We start from the raw sequence: 12,870 nt of genomic DNA, 5'->3' as shown, positions 1-12,870 counted from the left end.
GGGTGGGGTCGGGCTAATGGGGTGTTGGGGACCGGGTGACGGATGGCTATCTCTCCAGATTCCCGAAGGATCCCGATGCGAGCTGCCGAGCCGTCTGCGCCAGGTCCTGGGCCCGGCGCCGCGCTCCTCGCGGTGGGCGGTGGCCGGATCGGTGCAGGGGACCCGGGGTGGTTGCATGGGGCGGGGCGGGGCGCTGTCCAAGGCGGGGGCGGCAAGATGCGGAAGTGCGGGGCGGGCTTGGCGACCCGCGGGAGGCGCAGCTCGGCGAGGGCTCAGACCGGCCGCAGTGCCGGGCCGGGGCTCCTGGCTCCCCGCGGGCGCACCGGAGACAGGTAGGTCCGGGAGCTGTGGGCTGAGCTGGGTCCCGCGTCCCGAGGGCGGTGGGTACCGTCTCGGGCTCCTGGGAAGCCACTGCTTCGCCCCACGGCGGCCCGCGCCCCGGGGACACCGGCCAGGAGGCCGGCGGGGTCGCGATCCCCCTCCTCCGTGGTGGACGCGCATCGCTGGCAGCGCCCCGCCGACGCCGACGTCTCCAAGGCGCCCCACACCCGGCCAGCTCGGAGTGCAGGGCTCTGGCTGCCATCGTCCCACAGGCGCCGGGAAAGCCCCGGGAGGCTAGGGACGAAGAGGGACGAGTGCGCATCCTCGCGTGCCTCGCTAGGGTCCAGGACCCGAGGCGCACAGCCCGTCCTTCACACCTCACCTTGTCGAGTAAGAGGTCGAGGTTCCAAGCAGTCACCCCTCCCAAGGATCTTAAAGTCAAGGACAGGAATTTGTGGAGGTCGGGTTTGTGGGGAGATGGTGTCAAACAGTGGCGCCGCGCCTTTGCTCCAAAGGGCCGCCGATTTTCTTAGCCGTCAAGAAGAATCGGCGACGCAATTCTTGGCCTGGTTTCTTGACGGCCTGCTCCCAGACGTAAGAAGGAAACATCTAAGAATCTGAAAGTGGAGGGAAAGTGTGGCCGCAACGCAGGCGGGGAGATACCCTGGGCTGGCATCCAACCGCGGTGCAGGTGTCTCCCAGACCCCAGGTGTCTCCCGAACCCCTAGAGGCCTCAGAGCCCGCACCTAGGAGCCAGGGTGGAAGAGGGCGCTTTCCTGACCTCCTCAGGGCATAGCAGAGCGGGGCGTCCCCAGCCAGAGGAGCGGTCCACGAGCGGATATTAAGCCAGGACGCTGCGGCGACTTCAGGGGCGCACCCAGAGAGCCCTGCGTTCTGCCCCGGGTGGAGCCTGCAGGGATGGTCACGAGGGACACCAGTGTGGGGAAAAGTGAACAGGATCGGTAAGGGCGTAGTCTGGGCTGATGGAGAAGGCTGGAGAAGCTGGGGTCCCTCGGATGAGGACCTTGTGGCACAGTATCCGTCCCTACTCCTTACGCTCCTGGCTTAGGTCTAGGAAAGAGGTAGGAAACCACCCCTTTTAACTAAAAGTGCTGCTTCGGGGCTTTCCCTTGCACTCTGGCCTTCCCCCAACCTGCCCCTGGGAGGAAGCCGAGAGAGGGTTCTTCCTGCCGCACCTGCTGCCCCAGAATCTCAGCCTGTCTGCTCTCCGAAGGGGCAGGGCCCCGGGTGTGTCGCTCACCTGGAGAGGGCGGGACTTGGGCTCATGTGAGATGCAGGTAACCCTTGGCAGGTTCCTTGAACTGGGTGTGGGGCTTAGAACCAGACAATCCGAGAGACAGGAGGGGTTTGAAGTTCTGCCTCTATTCCGTTACGGCCGTACCTTCCTACCGGCCCTCGGGAGCTCACAGTGATCTGACTGCCCGGTGGCCTCTCCTGGGCTTCAGGCCCCTGGGGTGAGCTGTGGACGCTCCATCCCAGCTGGGATTCACGCATCTCGGGATGCTTCTGAGCCTGATTATATGTGGGACGCTTCCTCGGGTTTTCGGCAATCTGTACCCGTTTTGACATTTCCGTGGAAGACGGTAGGGGCTTTCTCCTTTACAGGGATGACAGCCACAAATCCCAGTCTGGGTGTTGCATCAATCTTACTTTAACCAAGCCTCCAGACCCAGGAGAAGGCAGCCATGTTTAGACACTGGAATTGAGAACTGACAGACCTAGGATCAGACTTGGATGTAAGCCTTCTCTCTGGAAGAAGGGAGTTTTTGGGTGTTGGATGTTGAACTTGGTCCTGCTTAGAGGAAGGCTCCTGTGGACCTAGCTGCTGCTGGTGCCATCTGCGGCTAAGTGAATACACTCTTCCTTGGCCTTGGTGGCCTGGTTTGCTGTGGGGATCTTTTTTCTATGTCCCTACTCCATGCTTCAGTTCACTGAGACCAGAGTAACAATTTCAAAAACCTTTCTCCTAATTAAACATCAGGCTGGGACAGAAAGTGGCTCTTGATCCCTGAAGTACGGAGCAGGGGGTGAGTTCTTCTGGCCTCCCTATTCATGCCACCCTTGGCCAGCTACAGGCTGGACTGTGTGTGGGCAGGAGAGGGGTCTTCAGGCCAACCTGCCTATCTGGAGTCTACTTTCCCACGGTCAGAACTGCAGGCTGCTCCCTCCGCTCTAGCTTCTTGAGAGCTATAAATACACAGGTGATTGTCCGTAGGCTTGAGAGATGGGATGATCTAGAGGGTGGGGGTGGGCTGCAGAGACTCTCACGAATGTTCTCTGTGTCCCCCTCCCTCCATCAGCCCACAAGTCAGCCCCATGAGTCAGATTTCGGAGTTGTCTCTTCAGGGCCACTTTCATTTCCCTAGGTCAGGGTGGGGGCTGGGGTAGAAAGAGGAACTAAGCCACCGGGTTCTTAGGCTTGGGGGCAGGGCTGGGAGCCTTTCCACCCTCCCTGTCTAAAACTGGCATTACTATTCATGGGTCACTGACAGCCGGGCTGTGCACTGCCCTGAACTCTGTAGCAGCCACAACCCAAAAGATACTGGGCGGGGAGCTGCAGGGGAAACTGAGGCTCCATACTGTAAAATCCAAGCAAGCCTGTTCCGTTTTGTCCCTTAGCTGAGTAAGCGACTCCTGTCTAAGCAATCGGTGGCCCAGTGGCCTCCCTCTTTTCTGCCTCTGACCCTTGGTCCAAGAGTTCAAGACCAAGGGTGTGGACAAGGGAGCATCCCAGGAGTAAAGATGGACAAGAGGGAGTGCTAGACTGCTGTAAGTTTCAGATTCCACCTAGAGGCGATCGAGGGGGTGGACGGAGGGAGGGCACCAGGGTTTCGAGTGTCCTGTGGACCTAAACCTAGTGAAACAGACTGTGACCTGCCCAGGGACTTGCCCTCAGTGGGCGGCTGTTAGGCCGTGGCCTGCTCTTCCTGTCACCGTATGTGTGACACAGGTCTGTAAACACTAGAGCAGTGTTTCTCAGCCTGTAGGTTGTGACCCTCTTGGGGATCAAATATCAGATATACAGTAGCAAAATTACAGTTGTGAAGTAGCAATGAAAATAATTTTGTGGTTGGGGTCACCACACATGAGGAACTGTGTTAAAGGGTCACAGCATTAGGAAGGTTGAGAATCACTGCTCGAGAGGCTTCTAAGCACTGAATGAATGTGAGAAAGGAGCAGAAACTGAAAGCTGATGGCTTCAGAGCGGTGCCATCTAAGTTGGGGGCCCAGTGTAATTTGAGTGGATTAATGGGATTTCTATAAAGAGGTCAGGGGGAAGAAAGCATCATCCCTGAGAGAAACTGAGGAGGAATACCAGTGCTACGGGTGATCTTAGCCAGAAGCCCAAAATGACGACAGAGTTCTGCAAGCTGGGTATCAACTCACCGCTACCCCACTCACACAGTCTGCTTCTGTCTAAAGCCGGCTGCTCTTAGAAGCCTGAGCTAGGATTCTGGTTTGGAGGATTTGTTGGGATAGGGAAGGGCAGTACAGGGGAAGGACTTTGAGTGAACTGCCTGCTGAGCAGGGACAGGAGGGACAAGGCAAGGTAGAATAGCCAGCCCCAGAGAAGTGCCTGTCACCCGTTACCCACCGCCATGCAAGGGAGCCAGCTTTGACTGTGTTGTGACTTCAGAGTGATGCCAGGCCTGGGACGTTTCTCCAGGAAAGCAGCAGTGGGGTACTCATCGCACCTCAAAAACAGACGTCTGTTGAAGGAAGGGGCCCACTGCACCCTCTAGCAGAGAAATCTCCCTCTCCCCTGTCAGAAATCGCAGACAAGAACGCTGAGGGTTGGAAAGCGGGCTTGGCCTCAGACCCCTAAATGGACTGGAGACAGAGCCCATGCCTCCTCCACCCAGAGCATGGAGCATCTCGCTGCGAATCTGCTGAGCTCACCTTTGCTTTCTCCTGCAGAGCCCTTTGCCATGAACCAGCCAGCCCCGGGGGCTCCCCCAACCCCCCGCCGTGTGAGGCTGAAGCCCTGGTTGGTGGCCCAGGTGAATAGCTGCCAGTACCCGGGGCTTCAGTGGGTCAACGGGGAAAGGAAACTCTTCTATATCCCCTGGCGCCATGCCACAAGGCACGGTCCCAGCCAGGATGGAGACAACACCATCTTCAAGGTAAGCCTCGGATGAGGCTGTCGAGACCTCTAGGGCAGCCTCTCCCCAGCAGAGAGATGCACAGTCATCCCCTGGAGGCTCTCCACTGGGCCAGCTACAGCGCTCAGGGGACCACATGCCAAGAGTCAGACACAGGATCGCCTCTTCTAAGCCGTAGCCTAGAGCAAGGTGGGGATGGAAGGCCTCTGGGAAGCCTTCCTGTAACTCCTTTAATGCCCCTTGATCTTGACTCTTACACAGGAGCACACATTTAGCACACACATGTACTAAATGAAGCCAGCAACTCAGCTTTTAGACACCAAATCTTTTAGTTTTGGTTTGGGTTTTGAGTCAGGGTCTCACTGTATAATGTCAAGCTACTCAGACTCGCTGCTGTTGTCAAGGTTGGCCTTGAACTTGTCATCCTCCTGCCTCAGTCTCCCAAGCGCTGAGATTATAAGCATGAACCATGTTCAGCAATCTCTAATCCTAATGGTGGACAGGCCTTACCACAATAGTTTTACAATAGAATCTATAATTGTAATGTCTTAATGATAAGCAAAATAGGAATCTAGTTGCATTTAAAAATGTTTAAATGTGTTTTATTTTGAGACAGGGTATCCCTATGTAGTCTTGGTTGACCTGGAACTCACTAAGTAGATTGGACAGGCCCTAAACTTGTGGCAATCCTACCTCTGCCTCCAGTGTCTTGGGATTCCAAGCATGTACTACCATGCCTAGCAGACTTTTTAAAGACATCTTTATGCTAGGGATCAAGGCCAGTCTTGTTCATGCTATGCACACTTCTGCCCCTAGGGACAGCTCCAGCCCGTGCTGTATTTATTTATTATATTTCTTGAAATATTCTTACATAGCCCAGTCTGGCCTCAAACTTGATATGTGGCTGATTCTGACCTTAAACTTCTGATCCTTCAGCTCTCATCTCTGAAGTGCTTGGATAACAGATGTGTACCAAGAAACCCAGCCCACACATATGCTTTAGTTTTTTCTTATTTATTTACTTATTTATAGGGAGTGTGCAGGTACCACAGCTTGTGTGTTGAGGTCAGAGGACAACTTGCAAGAGTTGGTTCTAGAGCCAGGTGGTGGTGGCACACTCCTTTAATCCCTGTGCTTAAGAAGCACAGGTAGGCAGATCTCTGAGTTCAGGGCCAGCCTGGTCTACAGAGCCAGCTCCAGGACAGCCCCCAAAGCTCCAGAGAAACTTTGTATTGAAAAACCAAAAAAAAAAAAAAAAAGCGTTGGTTTTCTCCTTCCACAGCAGCCCATGGATCCTGTCAGATGCTACAAACATAGGACAAGTGCCTTTATGTGTGGAGCCATTTCGCTGGCCCCCACACACTGATTTACAGCCCGCATCTTTCCACCCAGCAGCAGGCTTTCCTTCCCAGCATACACCTGCATTACTTTTCATGACTATTGTGTAGTCACCAGAAGGATTCTGTGTAATTTACCTACTCTCAGTTTTTGGACACTTCAGATTGTGCTTCTCTGTTAGAGAAAACTGTAAGTTCTCCTAAATTCTACCTTTTGTTCCAATGGTCGGTTTAAGTCTGTAGTCCAGAGTTAAAGATTGTTAGACCAAAGAGGTGCTGATTCTAAAAACTTTGAAATCATATTTTTTAGCTTTTATACTTGATTCTTACCACAATTTGTGTGGATATTCCTATATTCTATATAATTCTATCAAAAATAAGTTGTTTAAAGAGAAGAAACCCTTGTGACCCCGACATCACCAGATTGCCATGCAAAATAGTAAGGTCATTTGGAGGCTGAGGGTCAGCGGTAATGAGGATGCTTAGCAAGCGTGAGGCTCCGTGTTCCATCATTAACGCAATGACGACGACAAGGACAGCAGCAGGGCCTTTAATGCCAGCATTTGGGAGCCGGAGACAGGGGATCAAGAGTTCAAGGCCATCTTCAGCTATTTAGCAAGTTTGCAATTAGCCTGGGCTGCTTGAGACCCTGTCTCAAAAGAACAAGACTATAACACCAATTGTTGTAGGCACAGTTCGGAGTACTTGAAAGGCTTTGACTCCTGAGTCTTCCCAGGTACTGTCAAGGAGGGTTCAAAGCAGAGGCAGCTTGATTTGGCCTGCCTGGCTACAAACCCAGCCCGGCTCCACGGCACAAGTTCTTATCTCCCACATTTTCTTGTGCTCCTTTGGGATTGTGCCTGCTGGCTCTCCTAGTAGCAGCCAGTAGCACACAGAATTCACTGAGCTTGTCGGAACTCTGAGGGCCGGACAAGGCTTGGCCATATCCACCTGATACAAACAATGCCTTAGCCAGGCTTAGCCTGGTGGCCAAAATTCTCAGCAGTGACCTGCAGGACAGGAGACTTGCTGGGGCCTCGGTGACAGGTATAGTTCCCTATAATCTGCGGTCCTCTCTTCCTTCCGTAGGCCTGGGCTACAGAGACCGGGAAGTACACTGAGGGGGTCGACGAGGCTGACCCAGCCAAGTGGAAGGCCAACCTGCGCTGCGCCCTTAACAAGAGCCGTGACTTCCGTCTGATCTACGATGGCCCCCGAGACATGCCACCTCAGCCCTACAAGATCTACGAGGTCTGTTCCAATGGCCCCGCTCCCACAGGTATGTTTGGCCTTGTGTGACCATCTGGAAGGCTGTGGGGGCTGTGTAGGCCACAATCCCAGGGCTCTTAGCGGTATCTGGGAGAGGGGCAAGGGCTCTGGATGCTGCTTCCTGACCACTGCCCTGGTTCAGGGCTCCTGGCTTCAGGGGAGGCCTTTTTCTACTGCTTCCTGATGCTGGGTCCCTTGACTCAACCATACTTGGGCAGCTTTGTGAATCGTGGAACCCCAGGAGATCAGGGCGATGTCTCTGGCTGTTCAGATGGAGCCACAGCCTGGCCTGACTCCTGTTTTGTCACTGACAACCTGTCTTGCTCTGGCTCCCTCAAAATGTAGAGTTCCAGCCCACTGACGATTACACTCCTGGAGAAGAGGAGGAGGAGGAAGACGAAGAGGTGTGTGGGGCTGTGTGGGGAAGAGGCCCTGGCGGGGCTGGCCCTGGCGGGGTCTGCTGCCCCGTCCCAGCAGGACTGAGGATTGAGCAGTCCCTCCCTCCCTTTGGAGTCCACTCTCCTCTCTAGCTCTTCTTTGCGTTGTCCTTGGACTCTGAAGGGGAGCAGAGTGCCCATCTTGTCCCTCCGTGGGCTTTGCTGCTAAAGTGTGTCACACGTTGTTTACTGACCTCCACGGCAGTTAGGCTTGTGGGTACTACAGCCTGCAGAATGCACATTTGTTAGTGGGGACGCCCACAGCTTTCATGACCTGCTTGCTGAGGATGGCAGGTCTGGGACCAGCAGCGGGGTCTGGTCTCCCCTGGACTGAAGCTGGGGGATTGCCGGGTTTGTCGAGCACCATTTCCTCAGCATCATACCAATTTAATAACCTGTCCTCCCTCCCTCCTCCTCCGTGTCTTCCCTGCAGCTCCAGAGAATGTTGCCGGGCCTGAGCATCACAGGTGTGGCTGGGAGGTGGTGTGTTTGCGGGGTGGTGGTGGTGGTGTCTTAGTGAAGAAGTGACAGGCATCCTAGGTACCTGGGAGGGTGATGAAGGAGGCTGGGGGAGGCAAGTCTGGGAGTCAGGCCTGAGAGAGTTCTTGGAGGTGACACTAACAGCTGTGTTTACCACATCCTCCGCAGAACCTGTGCTACCCGGGCCTCCCATAGCAACCTACTCCTTACCCAAAGAAGGCGTCAAGTGGCCACCTGCTCTTCAGCCATCTGTAGGGCTGGGTCCCCCTGCCCCAGATCCAAATCTCCTGACCCATCCCTCTGGAAATCCTGCTGGCTTTGGGCAGATTCTCCCTGAGGACCTGGAACCTGGACCACTGGCTCCCAGCCAGCCCCCTACAGAACAACTCTTGCCTGACCTGCTGATCAGCCCCCACATGCTGCCTTGTAAGAACTCTGGTGGGCTGGGTAGGTTGGCAGGGCAGAGCAGTATGTGGGGATGGGACAGGGTTGACATGGAAAGAGAATGACAGAGAAAATACGTTTTTTGGCCAGTCTTCCTGGATTAGGGATAAACTGCTCCCTAATGAGCTCAGGCTCACAGCCTGGGCAACCTCATGCTCTATTCCACAGTGACTGACCTGGAGATCAAGTTCCAGTACCGCGGTCGTCCACCCCGTGCCCTCACCATTAGCAACCCCCAAGGCTGTAGGCTCTTCTATAGCCAGCTAGAAGCTACCCAGGAGCAAGTGGAACTCTTCGGCCCTGTGAGCCTGGAGCAAGTACGCTTCCCTAGCCCAGAGGACATCCCCAGCGAGAAGCAGCGTTTCTATACAAACCAGCTGCTAGACGTCCTGGACCGGGGCCTCATCCTCCAGCTGCAGGGCCAGGACCTGTATGCCATCCGTCTGTGCCAGTGTAAGGTGTTCTGGAGTGGACCCTGCGCCTTAGCCCAGGGCTCACACCCCAACCCCATCCAGAGGGAAGTCAAGACAAAGCTCTTCAGCCTAGAGCAGTTTCTCAACGGTGAGCTCCATTCCACGCTCCTCCTGGCTGTCCCTCACTGAGGATAGGGTTCTCACCTCTAACTAGAGGCCTTAATCTTGATGCAGAACTCATCCTGTTCCAGAAGGGTCAGACCAACATCCCGCCACCTTTTGAGATCTTCTTCTGCTTTGGAGAAGAATGGCCTGACCTCAAACCTCGAGAGAAGAAGCTTATTACTGTACAGGTATGCCCCTAGGCAGCTCTGCTGTAGCTTGGATATTAGGAAACATGGGGCTGAAAACCCTTGGTGCAGGGTAGAGGTGGGACCCTCTAGGCCACCAGGACTTGGTTGCTGGGGCTGGGGGAGACAGCCCACCTCTGCCTCTGGATGTCTTCATGCCCAGCTAGATGGAACGGCCCTGCCACGGTTCTCCAGGCCCTGTCTTTCCTTTGCTCCTCAGGTGGTACCGGTTGCAGCCCGCTTGCTGCTGGAGATGTTCTCAGGGGAGCTTTCCTGGTCAGCTGACAGCATCCGGCTGCAGATCTCAAACCCAGATCTCAAAGACCACATGGTGGAGCAGTTCAAGGAGCTCCATCACATCTGGCAGTCGCAGCAGCGGCTGCAGCCCGTGGTCCAGGCCCCAACTATGGCAGGCCTTGGTGCTGGCCAAGGGTCCTGGCCCATGCACCCAGTTGGCATGCAATAACAAGGCTATAGATGGTCACTGGCCTGGGCTTCCTGGGAGATTGGCATGGCAATGTTGTGGCCCCAACAGGCCTGGCTGGCTGCAGGGGTCTACCTCTGAGTCTCTTGAGAGAAGAGTCAGCTCAAAAAAGGACACAGAAGAGAGGCCGCAGGCCACGTTCTCCCTAAAATTCAATTTGAGCACTGTCTTGGGAGTGATTTCTCTAATGTTTGGCTCTGAAGAAATGTAGCCAGCAGCTCTAGCGGAAGGGAAGGAACATCACTAGTCTGGGCCTAGATACACAGGTTCAATTTCCCCAGGGTAACCAACTTTGATGGTTGCCCCAATTCCTGTAGCAAGGAGTGTTGGTGGGGCTTCTGTAGAGAATGGGCCTGATTTGGGGGTTCCCTGGTTAGAGTCTTTCTCATCTCCCTTCTGACAAGGATGTCACTAGACACTTGGGGCTGACAGCCGCCCCCCTTCAGAGTCCAAGAAGCTGGGGTAGAAAGTAGAATTTAATATATTTTTGCATTAATAAATCTTGAAAGCAGATTTGCCCATTTCTTGACTGTTTCCAGGGCCAGCAGCTCCTCTGTTCTTGCAGACTGTCCAGTTGTCGGCAGGGTAGGGTTCCTGGCGTGGGGGTTGGGGAGACCTGCTCACTGGGCCTTCACACTTACCTGGCTGTCTCCGCTTCAAGGAGGATGGAGACAGAGGCAGATGTGGAGTTTTGAATGTGTGTTGTCTAACAACTGCCCAGATCTTCCCAGAAGAGAGTGAGAAAAGAATAACTAGATTCTAGCCACACTTCAGACCATCAAAATCTAGGATCCTTTTTTTGAGACCAGGCTGGCCTTAAACTTGTGGTATTAACCCAAGCTGTCTTTGAACCCCAATCCTCCATCCTTGCCTCTGTCTCCTGAGTGCTGGAATGTATCAGCCTAACGGCTGGGGACGAAGCTCAGAGATTGAGTACTTGCTTAGCAATGCACAGGCCATAGGTTTGATTTCCTGTAACACACATTCAAAACGAGGAAGGCTTAGCTGAGTGTGGTGCTCATGCCTATAATCCCAGCACCAAGGAGGCTAAGCCAGGAAACTCAGCAGTTCAAAGCCAGTCTGGGACAGCCTGCCTACAAGAGCAAAACATGTCTTCATGCATGTGCTACTCATACTGGATATTACATGCAAACTGGTGGCTCATCATTTTTTCTGTTCTCATTGCAACTCCCATCTGGCTCTTACTGTTACTTTGAAGTAAAAACTAGAAATAACATTTCATGTATAAATATCCAACGTACATTCAAAAAACACTTTTTAAGGGGGGAGCACTAAGGATGTGATCTACCACTGAGCTAAATCCCCAGCTGTTATTTTCCTTTAAAGAAAAGCTTTTTTTCTTTTTTAAATCAAATATCCATTTTATGGGGCTAGAGAGATGTCTGTCAGTGCTTAGAGGATTCAACTTTGAATCCCCAACACCCATGTTACAAAAAAAAAAAAAAAAAAGAAAAGAAAAGAAAAAGAGAGAAAGAAAAAAAGAAAGAAAAAAAGTCAGACACTAAGGTATATGTTGTCATTGGGAGGCAGAACAAGGGACTCCCCAGAGCTCCCTGGCCAGCCAGCCTAGCCAATCAGCGGGGTGCAGGTTCTACAATACCTGTTCTCAAACAATGAGGGAGACCATGTCCACCACACGTGTACCCACATGTTTACATGAACACATACACAGCAGTCACACACAATCTAGTGATCATAAATGTAAGGTAGTCAGAGTAATTTTATTCTCAATAATGACCGAATAGCATTGCTTCAGATTACACCTGTTGGGTGACAAACTCTGCTTGCTGCTGGGGTTAGATTCTGGAGTTCCGAGGCTTGATTGGAATCTGACTACTGATTAATGAGTATCTCAGTTTCCAACACTGGTTATTAAAATAACAGTGAGGGTCAGAGAGATATGTCAGCCAGTGAACGTGCTTGGCATCAAGCCCAGCAAACTGACTCCTCCCACGTGTGCTGTGGTACACACTGCCCCCTTCCATCACAATAAACACATGTAATAAAATAATGCAGCGAAATGCTAGGTTTGCACATGCTTGTCTCTTCATGTTTGCTAAGCACTGGCAAAAAGCAACATGAACGTTTAGTAATCTCACCAACAGAGTGAACTCTCAAATGTGATTTTTGTTAACGTGACAGGTAAAAAACAGTGTCTTGTTTCTAATTCCTATTATGAGTGATGAGGAGCTTTTCACCTGGTTACATGGTCTATGCAGATTTTTTTATATAAGATGTGTTTATTTATTACATATACAGTGTTCTGTCTACATGACAGAAGAGGGCACCAGACTGAATTGTACATGGTTGTGAGCCACCATGTGGTTGCTGGGAATTGAACTCAGGACCCCTGGAAGAGCAGTCAGTGCTCTTAACCTCTGAGCCATCTTTCCAGCCCCGGTCTATGCAGATTTTTAAAAACTAAAACTGCCGGGTGATGATGGTGCTCACCTTTAATCCCAGCATTTGGGAGGCAGAGGCAGGCGGATCTCTGTGAGTTCGAGACCACTCTGGTCTACAAGAGCTAGTTCTAGGACAGGCTCCAAAGCCACAGACAAAATGTCTCGAAAAGCCAAAAACAAACAAAAACCACCCAAAACTAAATGAACTGATGAGATGCTCAGGAAGTAAAGGCACCGTGTTCAAGCCTGACCTAAGCTTGGTATCTAGAAACCAGACTTCACAAAATGGGCCTCTGACCTCCACATGTGCCCCCACACAATAAATAAAGTTTAAGAAAATAAAAAACAAGGCTGGAGATGTAAGCTCAGCTATAGGAAACGTGCTTTCCATGGGAGGCCTTGAGTGCCATGCCCGCGCTACCAAGAAACAGCTAAGTCACTAAGAAAACAACCAGGTTTGAACACACACATATTCCTAGCACCTTAGAAGGACAAGGCGAGAGAAGACCATTCTGAGGCCATCGAAACCCTGTCTCAAGAAAGAAACCTTTACTCCACTTCCCACCAACACTTTAGTTAACTCTTTCCTACCCTTTTGGTTTCAGGACATCTAAGATATTATATTTGGTTTCTGGATTTTTACCTCCTAGGTCTGTGAGGTTTTTATTTTGTTTCTTGTTTTGAGACCGGGTTTCACCGTGTAGCCCTGGCTGTCCTGGAGCTCACCCTGGAGATCAGGCTGGCCAGATCTGCCTGCCCCTGCCTCCTAAGTGCTGGGATTAAAGGTG

General features: G+C 52.5%; 1 protein-coding gene across 3 annotated transcripts; it reads left to right on the top strand.

Moving 5' to 3' along the window:
• Window positions 1-219: 219 nt before the first annotated feature.
• Window positions 220-10,170, top strand: Irf5 (interferon regulatory factor 5). Of its 3 annotated transcripts, none has more exons than XM_040728680.1 (9): window positions 220-332; window positions 4,261-4,466; window positions 6,872-7,061; window positions 7,397-7,455; window positions 7,922-7,955; window positions 8,137-8,394; window positions 8,581-8,973; window positions 9,060-9,178; window positions 9,396-10,170. In XM_040728680.1, exons 2-9 carry the CDS (start codon window positions 4,272-4,274, stop codon window positions 9,639-9,641), a joined length of 1,494 nt encoding a protein of 497 aa, XP_040584614.1. In that variant the 5' UTR covers window positions 220-332; window positions 4,261-4,271; the 3' UTR covers window positions 9,642-10,170. The 3 variants fall into 3 exon arrangements, with proteins under 3 accessions (XP_040584614.1, XP_040584616.1, XP_040584615.1); XM_040728682.1 differs by lacking the exon at window positions 220-332 and adding an exon at window positions 949-1,403; XM_040728681.1 differs by lacking the exon at window positions 220-332 and adding an exon at window positions 2,975-3,111.
• Window positions 10,171-12,870: the final 2,700 nt, after the last annotated feature.

Source organism: Mesocricetus auratus, unplaced genomic scaffold (genome assembly GCF_017639785.1).
Source record: "Mesocricetus auratus isolate SY011 unplaced genomic scaffold, BCM_Maur_2.0 Super-Scaffold_100019, whole genome shotgun sequence".
NCBI lineage: Eukaryota > Metazoa > Chordata > Mammalia > Rodentia > Cricetidae > Mesocricetus > Mesocricetus auratus.
This window is presented reverse-complemented; position numbering and strand designations above follow the sequence as displayed.